The sequence below is a fragment of the Homalodisca vitripennis genome, chromosome 4 (genome assembly GCF_021130785.1).
Source record: "Homalodisca vitripennis isolate AUS2020 chromosome 4, UT_GWSS_2.1, whole genome shotgun sequence".
In the NCBI taxonomy this organism is placed as follows: domain Eukaryota; kingdom Metazoa; phylum Arthropoda; class Insecta; order Hemiptera; family Cicadellidae; genus Homalodisca; species Homalodisca vitripennis.
The window spans coordinates 172,751,695-172,771,432 of record NC_060210.1 but is presented as its reverse complement, the minus strand read 5'-3'; the positions used below and the strand labels follow the sequence as shown (position 1 = coordinate 172,771,432).

Here is a 19,738-nt window from a genome sequence, read left to right as displayed (position 1 = left end):
ACATTTGTAAAGTGTAAATAAATTTCAAATAAAATTGTGTAAATATTTCTTGGTAAATAGGGTTTTTTAACTGTATTGAAACTGTTTATGGATCCTACAATCATCTGTTTACCAGTACATCCATAATGTGAATATTTATTTTACGTTTTTTGCAATGTAAGAGTCAGTTGCTTTAACACTTATAAAATGTTGTGAAGCACAATTATGCGTATTTATACAAAATGTGTCATAACAAATTTATTTATGAGAGAAATAACACAAAATTTTGTATGGTTGTTCCTTTCTAAATGTGCAATATATTAAAATAGCTTCCCACAGTGAAATTATTTTTCCTTTTTTAGTTATTTGCAAAAAAAAAATAAAAAAATGTTATGTAATCTATTAAAACATTATTTTTTTTATTTTAAATGACTTACATCTATATATTTTGTTGTTGATAGTAGTATATATATCTATACAAGTAATTTGGTGCAACTTTTAGGTCATTCTCTAATTTTTATGAAAAATTATAAATTTTAATCTAAGAGACTGCAAAATTGCCAATTTTAGCCTGGAACTTTTGACTAGTCACAAGGGGATATGAGATGTGAAAAAATTTTTCAACATCGCATATTTGGTCCTGGCCCTGAAATGGTTAAACATAATTATGGTTGTGCTGTCAAAACAATGTTTACACAGAACAGTTGATTACATTTAATAGGCTCTTTCAATTAATATTTTGCAACTTTAAAGACTAAGATGGGATCTTTTGCAACTGTATAGGCCTGTGGTGCATAGCACAGACATTTTTGAATTATGAATAGGCCTCTATGTTAACCAGGGACCCTAAGAATGTCATTGTAAAATTTTAATACAATCAGTCTGGTAGTGTTATGTGATTGAGTACACATGCACACACAGATAATATTAAATTTAATATAATAGTATAGATTATTGCATGCTACTAATTTCATATGTCTATATTAATTCCAATTAGTATTATGGATTGTTTTTAGATATCTCTATTGCTGACTTTTGATCATGTGATCAATTATATTTTAGTTTAAGATACCAATTAATTGTCATCAAATTTGTTATAATTATTGTAAAACTCGTGTTTGCTGTTTTTAAATTAAAACTTTTTCACCTAGAAGTGAAGCTTAATAACATATAACAGTGTTTTACTTTCAGGTCCAATGTAATGGAAATTGAAAAACTGATCAAATTCTCAGTGTTTCAGTAAAATATGTGACAATAAAAAAATCATTTGTTAATATAAAACCGAAACTTAAGTAAAGGTGATGCAAAACAGATTTTATAGGAGTTTTTACATCCTCTCTAAGTGAAATCCTTGCAGTTTGTTTAATCAATGATGATCTCTATTTTTATATTCATAAACAAAGATTACAAGTAAAGATTTTGTATCTTAAACATGTTACTTGGAATTTTAAGTTAACGTAAAGTAACACAAGTTTATAAAAGGGTAGAACTTTGGTGTGGTATTTTCTACAGCCAGTATCCTGTATATTTTGTAAGAAGTACAATTATAAAAACATTCATAACAGTAATTCATGTATTTCAGGTGAACGATGTAATTCACTTAATAGAAAGAGTTAATGATGATTGGATGAGGGGAACTCTAATGGGAAAAGAAGGTATTTTTCCTACAAGCTATACCAAAGTTGTTATTCCATTGGAGACATCAGGAGAAGAACAGTCACATCAGCTTAAATATGTTGTTGCTTTGTACACGTTCAAGCCTGAGACATGGGATGATTTGCCGTTCCAGGTATTCAAAAAATTCTCATCAAGCAGTAGTTTAGTGTAATCATTGAGGTGTAGAATAATATATCTGCATCTTCTGACAGTACACAGTTAGCTTTTGAAGCTCTGTTAGTTTTGAGTTGCCCAGAATATCTTGATAAAATCAAGTCTTAAAAATGATAATCTTACCCTTGATTATTATTTAAATAATAAATTGAATACATATTACATTAAATTTTACAACACAAGTTTCAAACTGTAAAAGTAAACCTAAATCTTTAAAATAATGTTTCTTTTATTGTTTTATAATTGTAAAACAATTAATTTCTGATTGAATAATATCCATTCACTTATTTATGAAATGTATATATATATATATATATATATATATATATATATACATATATGTATTATAAATGTGTATATATATATATACAGTAGAGTCCCGTTAATCCGACCTAATTGGGACCGAGCCCTATTCGGATTATGTGATTGTTCGGATTAGCCAGAATTAGAGAAAAATACGGTTTTAAACTTGAGAATGGGTCTATTTTGTTATAGAATTATCAACATTGTTTATTAAAACATGTTTTCTGACTGTTGCATTGTATTTCTTGAAAAATAAACGTGTTTGTTAATACTAAGCACATTTACCGTATTTAGTGTGAGAGTTCTATTGTTAAGCAATGTGAGTCATCCAATAAACTCTCTTCAATGCGACAGAAGACAATAACTGAACTTATGTCTTTTAACAATTAATATTGTACTCAATAATAATATCAGTACTGTACGTCCAATTTTTGTTTGATTTCACTTCTTAATACAGTAATTTAACTCATACTTAACCTTTAAGTTTCAATTTGGTACTGTATGTAACTTCATTATTTATGTACTGTACCGTACACAATTTGTCTTAATAAAATACTGTATGTCTATTTAAAGTTTTCTTTGTTTATGTACGAAATGATGCACCCATTTTCATTCTTTAAGTAATTAGTTCCTATAACTGTTCATTATCGTTATAAATAATTCCTCCTGGACCTGTTCGGATTAACCGACGTTCGGATTACACGTGTTCGGATTAGCGGGACTCCACTGTAATATAATTATATAGTTAAATTTGTTTAATATCAATAAAATAAAGTGATTAGTGATTTTTATTTACTTAATTTTGTTTAAAGTAATGACGAAAGACCAGGAGAGATGAGACTTGTTTGCTAGAGTGTCTGGTTCACATATATATATACATATATGTATTATAAATGTGTATATATATATATATATATAATATAATTATATAGTTAAATTTGTTTAATATCAATAAAATAAAGTGATTAGTGATTTTTATTTACTTAATTTTGTTTAAAGTAATGACGAAAGACCAGGAGAGATGAGACTTGTTTGCTAGAGTGTCTGGTTCATTGGTTTGTCTATTTTTAGACCGTTGACAGACTGTCATTATGGAAAGTAATTGTTGTATACTTTATTTTAATATAACATTTTTCTGTTTTAATAATAAATTCAATTTAAGAAAAGTTATATGTCATTTTTTAGGAGGGTGATACAATAAAGGTTACAAAACGAATCAATGATGATTGGCTGTACGGAGAGTGCAATGGTAAACAGGGTCAGTTTCCAGAGAACTACATTATGGATGCCTCTTCACTTTTTCCGTTGCAGACAACATACTCTTAGCACTATATTTTGTACCTACATATGTGCCTTACGTTTTTCATTTAACTTATTTTCATTGATAATTATTAATTATTATTATAGTATACGCCTTACTACCATGTATATAACTATATTACCTGAATAATTTTAAGTAATGTGATAATAACTGTTATATGGTTTATTATATTTATTAAAATAAAAAGTTAAAATTAAGTGTAAAGTTATTAATTCCTTAGAATTACCAAAGTTTCTATAATAGTAGGGAAATTCCTGATGAATATTCCACAAATTTTAAAATCCATTTCAATCATAGCCTAAGTTGCTCATCATTAGAATGTTATATGTCATAAAGTCATCTTCTTCATCAGTTTTTCAAGGTAAGTGTCAAATCCAGTAGTATGAACTGAGGCAAATTCAAATTTAAAAAGTTTTACCTCCACGCACATAAACTCAGCTCCTTTAGCATTAAAGGCCTTTGATAGTCTGACACAAGGGCGTGCTACCTCTGCATTGACTTAGAATTATTTATTTACAATCTGTTGAAGTTTAGAACAACAAGTAAATATGATATACAGAAACAATATTAACAATCAAAATTGAGTTAGCTGTTACAGTAACCATTGTTAACACTAACATAATTAAGAGGACTTGAACGGCCCATGTCTCCATGTTAAAATACGCCACTTGAGGTACTTTTTTCTCTAAAACTAAGTATAATAAAAATATGAAATTTTGGTAAATATTAAGATCAGCGACTACCGCTCCGATCGCCGTAAGGTTTTTCGTACTAACACAGGTTAACGTAATTTCACCGAAAAAAATAGTCCCGATTATCGCTAACATATAAAAACCAGTTTTACGGCAGTACAATGTTGGCAATACAAAACACATAAATAACAAGATTTTCGACTATCAAACTAAAAACAATGGCCGACCATGGACGTTTTGATGAATTGACAGTAGCCACGTGACAAACAGGAAGGTTTCCGATTGGCCGGACGGGTCACGTGACCTATAGGACGGCTTCGATTGACCGCCAGACGTACACAAACGAACCCACATGGACAAGGAATAATTAGTGAAGTTATTGACATGGCTTGCGATGGTTCTTGTCACACGCTAAAAAGACCCTAGCTTGCCTATTCAAAATTCAGATCACGCGATGCTTGCCCGCTGCGCAGCGCTTCGCGCTGCTTGCTCTTTTAGAAAAAAAAATTAACTCGAGCTTGCAAAGTCCAAGCCCAGATCACGCATAACTGCTTACACACACAACACTCAGACAGAACTAACGCAGGTTTCATTACAGGCAAAAGATAAGCGACGCGCTTATTACTGATAAGATAAGACGAGTTTATACTAGAATTAGTACATGGACTACTACCCTACGAACTAATAACACCAAAAAAACGAATAAATGCATTGTCAGTCAGGTTTTTTCAAATTTTATTTTATCCAAAATTTTTTTTGGGGGGGGAGTAAACGGCTACGGCGATAATCGGGACTACTTTTTTCGGTGAAATTACGTGCCCTACGAACTAATAACACCAAAAAAACGAATAAATGCACTGTCAGTCAGGTTTTTTTTAATTTAATTTTTTCAAAAAATTTTTTTTGGGGGGGGGGGAGTAAACGGCTACGGCGATAATCGGGACTATTTTTTTCGGTGAAATTACGTTAACCTGTGTTAGAATGCAAAAAATTACGGCGATCGGAGCGGTAGTCGCTGAGCTTAAGATTTACCGAAATTTTTACACAATTGTATATGTTGTTTTGATATACTACTGATGTATTTTCCAAGATTTAAAAATTGAAATGTTTATGGTTAAAAAACAAAATGTTATAAAAATCTGTGACTTATTTTCTTTATAATTACATTTTTACTTGATAAAATTGCTAAAATACATATGTGTAGTCCAGTTTACATGTTGAATCTACATTAAAATTTTCAGCTTGATATTCCTATTGCTTTTAGAGAAAAATGCACTTTTGTATGTAAATATGAGATTTCCAGAAAATGACAAAAAACCTTTTTTTGTACAAAAATGTGGATAAAACATCACTTACACTTTTAAAATCTTCCTGGAACATATTTATCATCCCTCCACTGCCTCTCCAAACTTCCGTATTTAGATAAAAGAATGGTAACTTAAATAGTCCCATATGGTATATTATTTTTCACATATTTTTAAATATGGTGGTAGATGGCACTGGGAGTTTAAGAAATTAGATGTATGTTATTATGAGGGTGTATCAAATGTAAATGGGACCGATTTTTAAAAATAGAACTTTATTTGACTAAACTTACGAATACATATTATTTTTCTAGAAATTTTCCTACTCTTAAAATACATTTTCCATCATCTTAAAAACTCCTTATACGTTCTCTTAGCCATTGAAGCACAAAACCTCCACGGCTTCATTGTCCTTGAATTGCTGGCCTCTACGCGCTTCTTTGATGGGTCCAAAAAGATTTAAGTTATGAGGTAATAAATCTAGGCAATAATTTGAATTTTTTAGTTTCAAATTCATTCAAATAAATTATGAACACAAGGAGTTTAGCACTCCACCCTGACCCACTCCATGTCTCAGTTATAAAACATTACTAGTATGATTAGTTATCTTTACAACTTAACTTCCATTTTTACAAAATGAAGTTAACTATTCCCCAGCCTTACCTCCTATCCCATATAACTTTAAATGTCTTAACAATAACTCACTATCCAACAGGTTGAAGGTTTTCTGAAAATCAAGATAAATTGCCATTGCATATTTACTTTTATTAATAGATTCAACAATATATTGTAGCCATATCTGTACCCTTGTTTGGTAGGAAGCCAAATTGATTCTGTGAAATTAACTAATTACTAATTAAATAATTTAACATTTGCATTTTTATCAAGCTTTCAAATATCTTTGCTAACATATAACCAGAAAGATAGGCCTATATGAGGAAATTTCCCTGCTGTCACCCCTTTTTAAAAATAGGAAGGTAATTTTTAGTTTTTCCAAGAATACTCCTTGATCTATAGTCTTTGAAAATATGTTATACGACATCGGTACAAAAACCTGCTAATTATTTGTAATGGTAACTATATTGATGCCATCCGTACCACAACTATTTTTACTCTCTATCTTAATTATAACATTGTATATGTCATCAATTAAAATGTTAAAATATCCTAATATTGTCTCTTTCTCATCTTGATCTTCATTTAAAAAATCGTTATCGAAAAATTGCTCTTTTACTTGACCTGAAATATTCACAAAATATTCATTAAATTAATTTGCTATGAATTCTTAATTTTTACTTAGATCAACACAGTTGTGCCGTTACAATACTCTTGATGTTTTCCTATTCTTACCTAAAATAGATTTGATAATCTTCCAGTTGTGTTTGGTGTTAAACGTGTTTTGATTAATAAGTAGGGGATAATAATTTAATTTTTTCTTTATATTTGTTTCTTAACTACTTTAGACATTTTGTTATCTGTTTTCTTAATTCACATTTACATTTGCACAGGCCATCTCTGTAATATTATGCTCTTTACTAACAAGGTATTGTCACGGTAAGAGGCTTCCAGATTATCCTAGTTGTTAAAATCTTCTGTGGCATAGCTATCAGAAGACAAGCGCTCCACTTGAACATCAAGTTCTCCTAACCTATGTTAAGATTTAAAATTTTTACGCAACCTGCACTGGCTTTAAAGTAGCTTAACACCTTAACATTCTTTTTATTAAAGTAAAGAGCCTTTTCACAGATCAAAGGTTTTGATACGGGTTCCCCTAAACTTTGCCTCTGAGAAAACTATAAAAACACATCTGCTAGTAAACTATCTTTTGTGGTTCTCGTTGCTTTTTTGACTTTAGACATCATCTGAGTCTAAATTAAAAGCAAAAGTCAGAATGCTACTCTTTTTCTTTTTAACGCTCAAGATGGTGGCTTTACCCACTCCATAATCTTTTGACAAGCCACTCTCCCCTCTTTCAAGTCTATTTAATATTTCAAGTTTCGATAGATAGGAATTTCTTTCCACTTCAGTGTCCCTGATGACCCTGTACAAGGCATACACACAGTAATTAAAATACAGGGTGACACAGAATAACCGGAATTTTTAAACAAATTCTAAAAAATAAGAGTGATGGAAGAAAATGGTTTTATTTGTATTAAATTAAACATCAAAACTTGCCATTTATGAAACACTGATGGAATTTATGATTTTTTTAAACAACATCCTTTAGGTGGCGTCCTCGTCTACGAATGCATTCTTGAAATCTGCGGTGGAGATTCCTCATTGACCACTGCAACATCTCAACTGGAATACTGTTAATTTCATCCTGAATTCTCTTGTTTTAACTCATTTACAGTTCTTGGTCGAGTTGTGAACACTTTAGTTTTGAGGTAGCTCCACAAAAAGAAATCGCACACGGTCAAATCTGGCATTCTAGGGGGGCCAGGAAACGTTACCGAATCTTGAGATGACATGGTTACCAAACAATACTTGCACAGCTTTCTGTAGTGTATTTAGTGTGAGAAGTACTAAGTTGGTAGGTATCCATAGTGATATTTAATGTCTGCACCAGTGATGTTGGCAGTATGTATTGTCAGGCGATGTAACATACGATGTGGTTCTAAAAGAATAAAGAATGCTCATAGGCTGCTCTCCTGTGACGTCACATCACGCCACTACCCTACAACCAACGGTCCAAGCTGGCCAGCCAGCAGTCCACCCGGAGTCCACCACCAGACACCGTCATGTAACCTCCGCGTCCCGTCCGTTCCTTTACGAGCGGTCCTAGAGCAATGTTACTCTAAATGTGTAGTTTAATTATTCTTCCCGACCCATAGAGAGTACAGTGTCGACCCGCATACATTACAGTGGCGACGAGGAAAACAACTGCAACAGTGGAACGTCGCTTACAGTGGCGACGAGGAGGAAACAACTGCAACAGTGAATTACAGTGATTTAGTGCGGAAGGGCAACAAGCGTAATGAACACGTGCAAATAAACAACGAATGTGCAGGGACATTCGGACATTGAAACAGTGGAATTACAGTGATATAGTGCGGAAGGGCAAACTATCGTAATGAACACGTGCAAATATAACCGCGAATGTGCAAGGACATTCCGGACATTCCAACGGTCGGGGAGTAGTAAGGTACGCCGATCGATATAAACTATTCTTGGTGTAAGCAGCGCACAAGCTGATTTTAATCGTTGCAATTAATGCCGTTAGACGATTATTTTTACCGGGGGACATTTTAAACAGTTATTACGGAGTGTACAAGAAAAACAAAATGGCAACTATCGGGTCTATGGGTTATTTTGATAGTGCGGGAAGAATCGTGGCAGTCTTATATAGAGAGATTTGAGTTTTTTATTGATTGTAATGATATCGATAATTCAAAGAAAACTAAGCACTTTGTTGACAGTTATGGGTGTAAGGACCTATACGTTACTGAAAGACTTAATTACACCAGACAAACCGTCTGACAAGTCGTACAAGGAAATTGTGGACACTATAGCGAATCATCTGCATCCCAAGCCTTCTTTTATCACGGAAAGATTTAAATTAGTAGGCGGAATCAATTGGATCATGAAACGGTTAGCGATTATATTGTGCATTTAAAACAGTTATCTAAGTATTGTGAATTTGGTGATAAATTGCCAGACTACTTAAGGGACAGATTAGTCGCGGGTCTGCGAGACCAACAGATACAGAAAAGACTTCTCGGGGAGGAGAACCTCACTTATGAAAAAGCCGTGCAACTAGCTACTGCAATGGAATTTGCTGAGAAGGGGGCGGCCCAGATGACAACTGCAGGAGGACGTATTCACCGGATGCAGAGCAGCGGGTCGATACCGAAAAGGACACAGGCGGCGAGCACCGCAGCGAGACGGTCATCGGACGGCGGGAAGGCGCTGGGAGACATCACCTGCTATTGTTGCGGCAAGCGAGGATCACACACAGCTATCGCAATGTCGGTTTCGTGAGTACACGTGTAATCATTGTAAAAAGAAGGGACACCTTGAAAGAGTTTGTAGATCGAAAAATTATGTTAACAAACCTAATGAGAACAAACCAAATGTTTTTACAAATAGGTCTAAGGAGCCTTCAGCTAAAGGGAAACAGTTTTTACAAGCAATAAAAAGCAATATGTTTATAAAGGTAGGCAGCACTATGTAGAGGAAAGTAAAGAATCAGCAGAGTCCGGTTCAGATAATCACTGGAAACATAAAGACAATGACGATGTGTATGACATTTCCAATCTATTTTACGGTTAATGAAATAGAAACTAAGATTAATAAAATTGAGCCAATAACGGTTACAGTTATTAGTGGAAAGTAAGGAAATTGTATTTGAAGTCGATAGTGGAGCTTGTGTTTCAGTTATGTCAGAAAAAGATTGTAAGACTAAGTTAGGAAATATAAACATGTATCCAACTAGCTTAGTATTAAGTTCATATACACATGAAAAGATCAGGCCTTTAGGTAAGGTTATGGTCAATGTACAACATAAAGGTAAAGAGAAACAATTAGCTTTATACATCGTAGCTAATGGGGCTAATCCCTTGTTAGGGCGTGATTGGATGCAAGCATTAGATTTAACAGTTAGAGTGCCTAGTAATGTAAACAATGTACAGTCAGCTGATCGCACGAGCATGGTGGGGGTTGTGCCAACTGCAGGCGGCAGCGCGGCAGACGCATGCACGCCTGTCAGTGGAAGCCACAACACACACTGTAGAGGTAAACAAACAAACATCTGTCAATCCGTCTGTTGTCAACAACAACAAACAAGTAGAATTACTGTACAATGAGTTTCCAAATGTATTTACGGATAAGTTGGGATGTTTCAAGGGCTGCACCAGTTAAATTAAAGTTAAAAGAAAAATGTAGTACCAAAATACTTTAAACCTAGGGACGTTACCTTTTTACACTTAAAGAAAAAGTAGAAGCCGAGCTGACTAGACTAGAACAAGAGAACGTTATTTCACAGTAGATACCAGTGAATGGGGGACTCCCATTGTACCAATTATTAAGGCTAATGGGGAAAATAAGAATTTGTGGGGATTATAAAATAACTGTAAATCCTTTCTTGGAGGTAGACCGACACCCGTTACCGAAAATTGAAGAAATATTTGCCAGCCTACAAAACGGAGAAAAATTCTCTAAAATAGATTTATCTTCAGCTTATCAGCAGCTTAACTAGATGTAGATAGTCAAACGTATTGTACAATTAGCACACACACAAAGGATTGTAATGCTTACAATCGCCTATGTTTTGGTATCAGTTCAGCACCGGGAAATTTTCCAGAGAATAATAGAACGAACATTACAAGGTATCCCGGGGGGTAACTGTATTTTTAGATGACATTCTAGTAACAGGTAAAAAAACAATGAGGAACACATGCATAGACTTAGACTAGTGTGTCAAAGACTTGAAGACAATGGGTTTCACAGTGAGCAAGAACAAATGTAAATTTTTCTGTGACAGTTTAGAATATTTAGGGTTTTGTTATCAGTTAAACAAGGGTTGCATACCGCACCTAGTAAGGTTGAAGCAATTGTCAAAGGCACCTGAACCTCAAAATGTGACACAGCTTAAAGCCTTCCTTGGTCTTGTTAATTACTATTCACGTTTCATTCCTAGGATATCCACTATTTTTAACCCCAATGTATCAGTTGTTAAGAAAGGATACCGATTTTGTATTTAATTTAGCATGTAAGAAGGCACTACAAGAGATTAAGCAAAAGTTAATCTCTGCTGAAGTTTTAGCGCATTTATGATCCTGCATTACCACTAGTGGTAGCCAGTGATGCTAGTCCATATGGCATTTGCATCAGTTTTGAGTCAGATTCAATACGACGGTACAGAAAGACCCTATATCATTCGCAAGTAGAGTGTTAAATAGCGCTGAGAAAAAACTATTCACAAATAGATAAGGAAGCATTAAGCATTTGTATTTGGTGTTAAGAAATTTAGTCAATATTTTATATGGTACACAGTTTTTGTTAAAGACTGATCATAAGCCTTTAGTTGGCTATTTTTGGACCCAAAGAAAGGGTTACCTGCTTTCGCAGCCAGTAGGTTACAACGATACGCTTTGTTTTTAAGTGGTTTCCAATATGAGATTGTGTATGTTAAGTCCCAAAACCATGGCAATGCCGATGGTTTATCTAGATTACCTGTAAATAGTGAGATTAAAGATGAAATCTCGGATGATGACCTTAATATTAATGTCATAGGTACCTATTTGCAGTGTTTAGCTGAAAAATGACATACCATTAAGCTATGTAGACATAAAAAGAGAATCAATGGTAGATAGTGAAATCAAAAAGGTAATATCCTATGTAGAATTAGGTTGGCCTATTGTAACTGAACCAGATCTAAAGCCATTTGAAAATTAGACAGTCGGAATTAACCTTGGAGCAAGGAATCCTAATGTGGGGGTACAGGGTGGTAATACCTAAAAGGTTCAGAATAAACATTCTGAACGAATTGCATACTTCACACATAGGTATTGTTCGCATGAAGGCATTAGCCCGTGGCATTATGTATGGTGGCCCTAATATCGACCGGGACATAGAACAACTAGCTAACAGCTGTGCAGCCTGTTTGGAGGAACGAGCAAAACCGCCCAAGGCTTTCCTGGCATCATTGGAATGTTCCGGAACGAGTTTGGTCTCGAATTCATATTGATTTTTTTGGACCTTTTCAGTCCAAGTTATTTTTGGTGGTAAAAGATGCGTACTCTAAGTGGCCAGAGGTGTTGCCCGTTGCTTCAAACGGCAGCTGTTCACACGATTGTGAAATTAAGGGAATTTATTTTGTAGGTATGGTATTGTAGACCACATAGTGTCCGACAACGGACCACCTTTTACCAGTCAAGAGTTTAAAGAATTTTTGATGTCAAATGGTATCAAACACACGTTTTCACCACCATACCACCCAGAAACCAATGGTTTGGCAGAAACGGTCAGTCAGAACTATTAAAAATAAATTGAAAACAGCTCTTCATAATTCCAAGGATTTAGAATTAGCTTTGAGTAACTTCCTGTTCACTTATAGAAATACAGTGCATTCTACTACCAATCTATCGCCAGCTCAATTAATGTTGGGCAGATCGCTAAAGTCTAGGTTAGATTTAATTCGCCCAAATGTTAAAAGCAATAATGTCAGATAATCAAGAAAAACAAACGATTGTACTATAGGGGTAGTAAAAACTAGACAGTTAGCTATTGGACAACCAATCATAGCCAGAGATTACAGAGGTAGAAATAAGTGGATACCAGGTGTGGTAGTTTCACGATTAGGACCAGTCACGTATTTAGTTGAACTGAATACGGGCATGAGGTGGAAACGACATATCGACAAGTTGGTAGGTTTACAGTGTAGTCCGGAAAATGTCTGAGTTGACAACAATGCCTAGACTCCCAGACGCAAGCGTGGCAACAGAGCACACGCAGGAAACGATCGATATACAGTCGCGGGGACAGAGCGAGCGCAAGGTCGCCAGTACTTTTAGCAACGACCTTGCCCCCCCTCTCCGCAAAACCATAACAATAACAGAAACGCTCAGGGGCAAAGCCCCAGCCCACGTACAAATGTAAACAATAACAGTTCCAGCGTTTCACCCAAACAAATGACACCTGTTAGACGATACCCACTAAGGGATCGTAAACCTTTAGTCAAAATGGACTTGTAAATACAACCCAATTGTGACTTGTATATAATTAATATTGTTTAAGCATTATTATTATCGATTTGTTTAATTGTGTTCAATTCAATGTGTTATTAATTGCTATATTCTGATTTATTGGTTTTGATTGAAGTGTTTGTGATTTGTGTTAAATGATTATATTGAGTTTGTATTTTGTTCTCTATAATCTATACTTACAAAAATAAAAGAGTATAATGTCAATTTTCTTATTCATTGTAATTGATTTAAAATTGGAGAATTGTAAAACAAATTGTAATTGATAAATTTCTAAAATTGTAGGGGACTTATGTATTTAAGGGGGAGGATTGTAGTGTATTTAGTGTGAGAAGTACTAAGTTGGTAGGTATCCATAGTGATATTTAATGTCTGCACCAGTGATGTTGGCAGTATGTATTGTCAGGCGATGTAACATACGATGTGGTCTAAAAGAATAAAGAATGCTCATAGGCTGCTCTCCTGTGACGTCACATCACGCCACTACCCTACAACCAACGGTCCAAGCTGGCCAGCCAGCAGTCCACCCGGAGTCCACCACCAGACACCGTCATGTAACCTCCGCGTCCCGTCCGTTCCTTTACGAGCGGTCCTAGAGCAATGTTACTCTAAATGTGTAGTTTAATTATTCTTCCCGACCCATAGAGAGTACAGTGTCGACCCGCATACATTACACTTTCATTGACTATCGTGCAGTGTGTGATGTCGCACCATCCCGTTGAAACCAGGATTCTTGAACGTCTGGAAAATTGTTCAATTCAGGTGTAACGAAACTTTGTAACATTTCCACATAACGATCAGAATTGACAGTTACTGCAATCCCCCGTTCATCCTCAAAAAAATAAGGTCCAATGATCCCATGTAATGAAACAGCACACCATACTGTAATCTTATTAGCGTGTAATATGGTTAATAACAGCTCATGAAGTTCCATTAGGATTTCTGTCTGCCCAGTATCGGTAGTTCTGCTTGTTAACATAACCGGTGAGATGAAAGTGGACCTCATCTGACATCCACAACTTGCTTAGAAATTCATCTTCATTGTTTATGTGTGTTAACATTTGTTGGCAGAATTGCAATCGCGACTGGTAATCATTTTCCTTCAACTGTTGCACTATCTGCAGCTTGTAGGGGTGAAATTGTAATTCTAAATGAAGAATTCTGCGAACACTCACGGGACATTTCAACTGCAGCTGCTTGCTTATGAATCGAACGGCGTGGACTCCTCAATAATGATCGGCGTACAACATCAATGTTCTGTGCAGTACGAGCACTTCTTGGTCGTCCCGTTGGTTTCTTCTTTAAAGCTGATCCACTCTCTTCAAAATTATTAATCCAACTTCTAATGGCATGTTTTGACGGAACAGAATCATGACGTCCTAAGTTGTAAAAACGTTGGAACTCAATCTGGACAGCTTTCAAACTATCACCGTTTTTATAAAACATTTTTATAGCTAACGTACGCTGTTGCCCGTTCCACTGGTCCATGGCTACTGTAATGGCGGCTTGTTTACTTGGTCACTGTCACTGTCCCGCAGTGCTGCCACCTGCTCACGGCTGCCACGACGCGTTACAAAAATTCTCGTTATTCTGTGTCACCCTGCACAAATGTGTACCCTCTACCAACTGCAACACACAACTACAACTGCAGTGACACAACACAAGGACAGAGTTAAAAAAACTCATCCACTGAGGAGGGAGTGAGTGGATTGTTTAAAACAAACACTCCCAAGGTGATTGTCCTCTCACAGCATTATAAAAAATATATACAGTTCACATATTTAAAGAAGGCATTCGGATTTTTTATGTTTCAGATTTTACGTTTGGATTATCGACCCTCTACTGTATAACAAAATTTCAAAGCCATATAATGGCTAATGGCTCTATAGTCATTACAAAGCAAGTCATTAAATAAATTCAATATATATAATATAAATTTTTTAATTTTCAATTTAAGTAAATGCAGCATCTTTTCACAGTTAAATTTGTTGTAAATTATTCATTCCAGGAGAAAACAGAAATGATTTTGTACCCCTTCAGTTTAATTGTGAAAAAGTTTATAGAATGTATAATGTATATACCAGAGACTGAAGCCTTGACTCAGCTGAGAGGAGGGGGATGACACCATATGAGTTGGCACTATCCCACTGTTGCACTGTTGGTAGCATTTTCCTCCCTATGAAAAATTTGGAAGTGATGGATCAGACAATTGACTCTAAAGTACCTTTCATTATACAAAATTAGTCAGTATCACATTGAAAGACTATTTGGTTACATGAGATTGTGAAATGGTCACAATTTTACTTGTAAGGACCTCAAAAGGTATTTTAAAAAGGAATTATCTTGTATACAGAAATGTCAAAGTACATAAAAACCGTTAATGCTCAATTGTTTTAATTTAACTTTAATTTAACTTGTTTAATATAATTAGGTACACAACCCCAGAATACAATATAAATGTATCTTTTCCTGATTGGCATGTTTGCAAGGACAGGAAGAGATTCAGGAGGTTGAGACTGGTAATATTATCTATAGTTTACAATATGATAAACTTTCAACTAGTGTAGATAGTATTAGGTTCAACATAGTATAGTATGTTGCAGCAATTTTTAATCCAGTTAATATTTTCTAAACTAAATTATGAAGTATGTCTATTGTCATTAAATGAGACTATTGTAGTCAGTATTTCTTGGATTTCATGTAAAAATAGGGTGAGCTTTTACATCTAAAAAAAAATTGATAAAATTAGAGTTTCTTAATAAGATATTACACTAATAGACAATTTGGCACTAAAAGTACTAAAACTTTAGAGTTCCAATAGCCGATTAAGTTGTTCCCCAAGTAATTCTGAGTGACCCCCGAGGGCCGATGAGGTCTGGTTTTCGAATATTTATTATTCTGTTACGAAATTTTGACACATGAGATTGTACTTAATCTCATGGTATACATAATAAATAAAAAAAATTAGATTATTTATATTTATTTAACTTGTTACAACCAGTAAAAGCTATTGGCCATATTTGAAAGTCGACTTGTACAGGTACAAATTTTCAACATTTTGCACTAATATACGAGGTGTGTTCAAAAAGTATCGCGAATTTTGTGTATTTTCAAAAATTAGTTATTTATTCGTGAATATCTATTTTTTCCCATTCAAAGTAATCCCCCTGGGATATTATACACTTGTGCCAATGTTTTTTCCAATCTTCGAAGCACTTCAAAAAGTCATTTTTTTATCTTGTTCAGCTCCTCCTTCGATGCCATCTCTATCTCGTCAATCATGGCGTAGCGTCATCCTTTCATGGGCCTCTTCAGTTTCGGGAACAAGAAAAAATCACAGGGGGTCAGATCTGGGGAATACGGTGGCTGCGGTATCATTAGTGTGTTGTTTTTGGCCAAGAAGTCACATACAAGTAGTGATGTGTGAGCAGGGGCGTTAGCAAAAGCCAATTTTTGTTTTTCCACAAATTTGGGCGTTTCTGGCAGATTGCTTCACGCAAATTGCGCATAACTTGCAGATAATATTCCTTATTCACCGTTCTACCTTGTGGCAAGAACTCATGATGCACCACGCCCCTGCAATCGAAGAAAACTGTAAGCAAAACTTTCACATTCGACTGAACTTGGCGTGCTTTTTTCGGTCTTGGTTCGTGCGGCAGCTTCCATTGAGATGATTGAGCTTTGGTTTCCACGTCATAACCATAAACCCACGATTCGTCACCAGTTATGATTCTCTGGAGCCAATTCGGGTCGTCGCAGACAGATTCCAACATCTCATTTAGCAATGTTCATGCGATGCTGTTTTTGATCGAAATTGAGCAATTTTGGTATGAATTTTGCGGCAACCCGTCTCATGCCCAAATTATCGATTAAAATCGAATGGCACGAGCCAATCGGTATGCCTAGGTCCTCGGCAATTTCTCTAACGGTGATTCGACGATTGGCCAATACTATTTTCTTCACTTCATCAATTTTTTCGTCTGTTGTTAAAGTGCTCGGGCGTCCGGCACGCTCTTCGTCGTTCATATCTTCTCAGCCTTCTGAAAACATTTTGTGCCACCGATAAATGTTGCTTTTGTCCAAAGTAGCTTCTCCGTATGCCACAGTCAACATTCGGAATGCATCCGCGCACTTAATTTCGTTTTCCCACAAAATTTGATACAGGTTCTTTGTTCCATTTTTTTGAATAGGTAAAAATCGAAGACGAACCAAAACACGTGCAAGCAAAGCAGCTGTCAACAATTAACTGAACATTCAAAATGGCCGAAATTGTCAACATAAGTGAGAGACATATGTACCGACATAACGCCACAAAAAAATCAAAATTCGAATATGCGTAACCCGCGAAAATTCAAAATTCGCAATACTTTTTGAACACACCTCGTACAACAAAATCATAATTCAGCAATAAAAATAATTAATTTTTTTAAATTTGGTATATTTGTTCCTATTTACATATAAAACCATAAAAATGTGTATACATACATTTTAATTTTAAAATGTCAACAGATTTTATCATTTAAATAAATACTATAACTAATATCCTATTTTATCCCTAACGTAATAAAACGAAATTCTCCCCATTATATTATTTTTTTATTTGTGAATTATTTGGTGACATGAAACAAATACCAAAAGGGTGTTTGGCACTGACAGCGCCACCCCCTCAATAAGTGCTTGGCACTCAAAAGGTTTAAAACAATGTATTAGTAGATATTTTTGGAAACATTAATATTTACTTTTTATTAGGATGTAGAAAATAACTATTTTACAAAAAAATAAATGCTTTAATGAATTTTCTGAATCATCTTATTTCCTTTAAAAACTATTATTGGTTTGGTTATCTATCATTACATTATTATTTTATTATATTACTTAAGAAATTTCCAAATCGATAGCTCTAGGTGCCATCCGGATGACTCAGTGCTAATATAACAAATACAATTTTATCTTTGTTTTTGTACTTAAAAACATTTTTAACTTTATGTTTGAAAATAAATTAAATTACCAAATTCACAATTGTGTGCATTATCTTTTTGACTTATCATAATTAATTTTTTGAAATGCCTATAACTTGGGATCACCAGGTCCATGTAGAATCATATTTTTTTTGTTAATACTAAAATTGTTTATATTTGCACAATATAATTTAAAACATGTGATTTCTTTTTTTTTTAATTGTATTTAAACTTCACAGTTTTATTTTATTACAGAGATATTACAACTGTATTTTTCCGTTATTGTACTCCTATATTTTGTTTTGATCTTTTTGATACATATAACAAATCCTTTTTTGAAAGCTAGCATAATATATTCTATCCTCATGTTGGATTGGCATATAAATATTGTTTTTAATTTAGTCAACAGTTTCCCCTGTAATTAGACTTTGTTGGAATGGCTGGTTGCGGTGTCATTTACAGTACAATTATGTTTCTTTTATTATTTTTTTAATGCTATTGTTAAAATTTTGAATATGTTTTAATGTGTAATTGTAAGTTTATACAATTAGTTTTTATTACTTTACATCAAATGTAACAGATATACATAATTAGTTTTAAGTTTATCTTTGTACTTAGAGATGTCGTAATTAATATGCCAGTTAAGTATGGTTAAAAGTTGTACTCAAATGGTTTATATCTTGTAAATAAATCTCAATAAAGCTTGAAAATAAACAATAATAATAATAATAAATAACAAGAAAACAAGACCCAGATAGATGTTTTATAGGTTTCATATCTTAACACACAGATATAAAAAAATCTTTCCTCCTTTCTTTTGCAGCCTTCATTTAATTTGAAAATATTATTTTTATAAATATAACCAATTTATAATGATATGGTCAAAAAACATCTTAAAGGAAGTGTATTTAAAACACATCCAGGAATGCACTCCATGTAGTTTATTTACTTCTGAATCCTCCTTTGAGCCATTGTAAAGAGCTAACTTTGTGGTTATCACAAAGCTTATCTTACGTTATAGTGGATCCTTTAATGATGTTAGATAGTCTCCTCCATGACCCTAGTTTTAAACTTTGTGATAACAAAGACTTTTTTCACTAATATTAATTACTGTCCCACACTACTGATATTGAAGTGGTTTTTCTCTTCAGCTGTTACTTTTTATACTGGTCTTATACGTTATATTTTGTACAATCCTTGAAGACAGAGTTTTCACTTCTACGATATGTTTAACAAACAAAACTTTAATGTTGAGATTTGCACTTACCACAATTAATTGAACCACAAAAGGTGTTGTACCAATAGCTTCTCAACATAAATGTACAGAGAAATGCTGTTTGTGTCATCTTGTTAAAATTACCTAATAGCAAGATAATTACAAAATTCAATCCAAATTTTTACAGCTATTTTCTTAAGAAAACTAATAAAACATTAAGAAAATGTAATTTTAGGTAAAACCCATATAATTTTTTAAAATAAAAAATAATTATTTTGGTAGTTGATTTACAAACTTCACTCACACGCCAAAGTAGGCCAAATCGGTCTGTTCTGTAGGTATAGACAATGCTTGCATAACATACATGGAAGAAAATTAGTTACTAGTTTACAAGTCAATTACATGTATAGATTGATAGTTTAGAAATAAAAG

General features: G+C 34.1%; 1 protein-coding gene across 1 annotated transcript in view; it reads left to right on the top strand.

Annotated features, from left to right (window-relative positions):
• The window catches only part of LOC124360652 (uncharacterized protein B0303.7), a 38,326-nt gene extending 34,696 nt beyond the window's left edge, over positions 1–3,630 (top strand). The window contains exons 7-8 of the mRNA XM_046814460.1: positions 1,562–1,768; positions 3,298–3,630. Coding sequence (XP_046670416.1) covers positions 1,562–1,768; positions 3,298–3,438 — 348 coding nt within the window. The 3' untranslated portion in view covers positions 3,439–3,630. The remainder of the gene's footprint in view (positions 1–1,561; positions 1,769–3,297) is intronic.
• Positions 3,631–19,738: the final 16,108 nt, after the last annotated feature.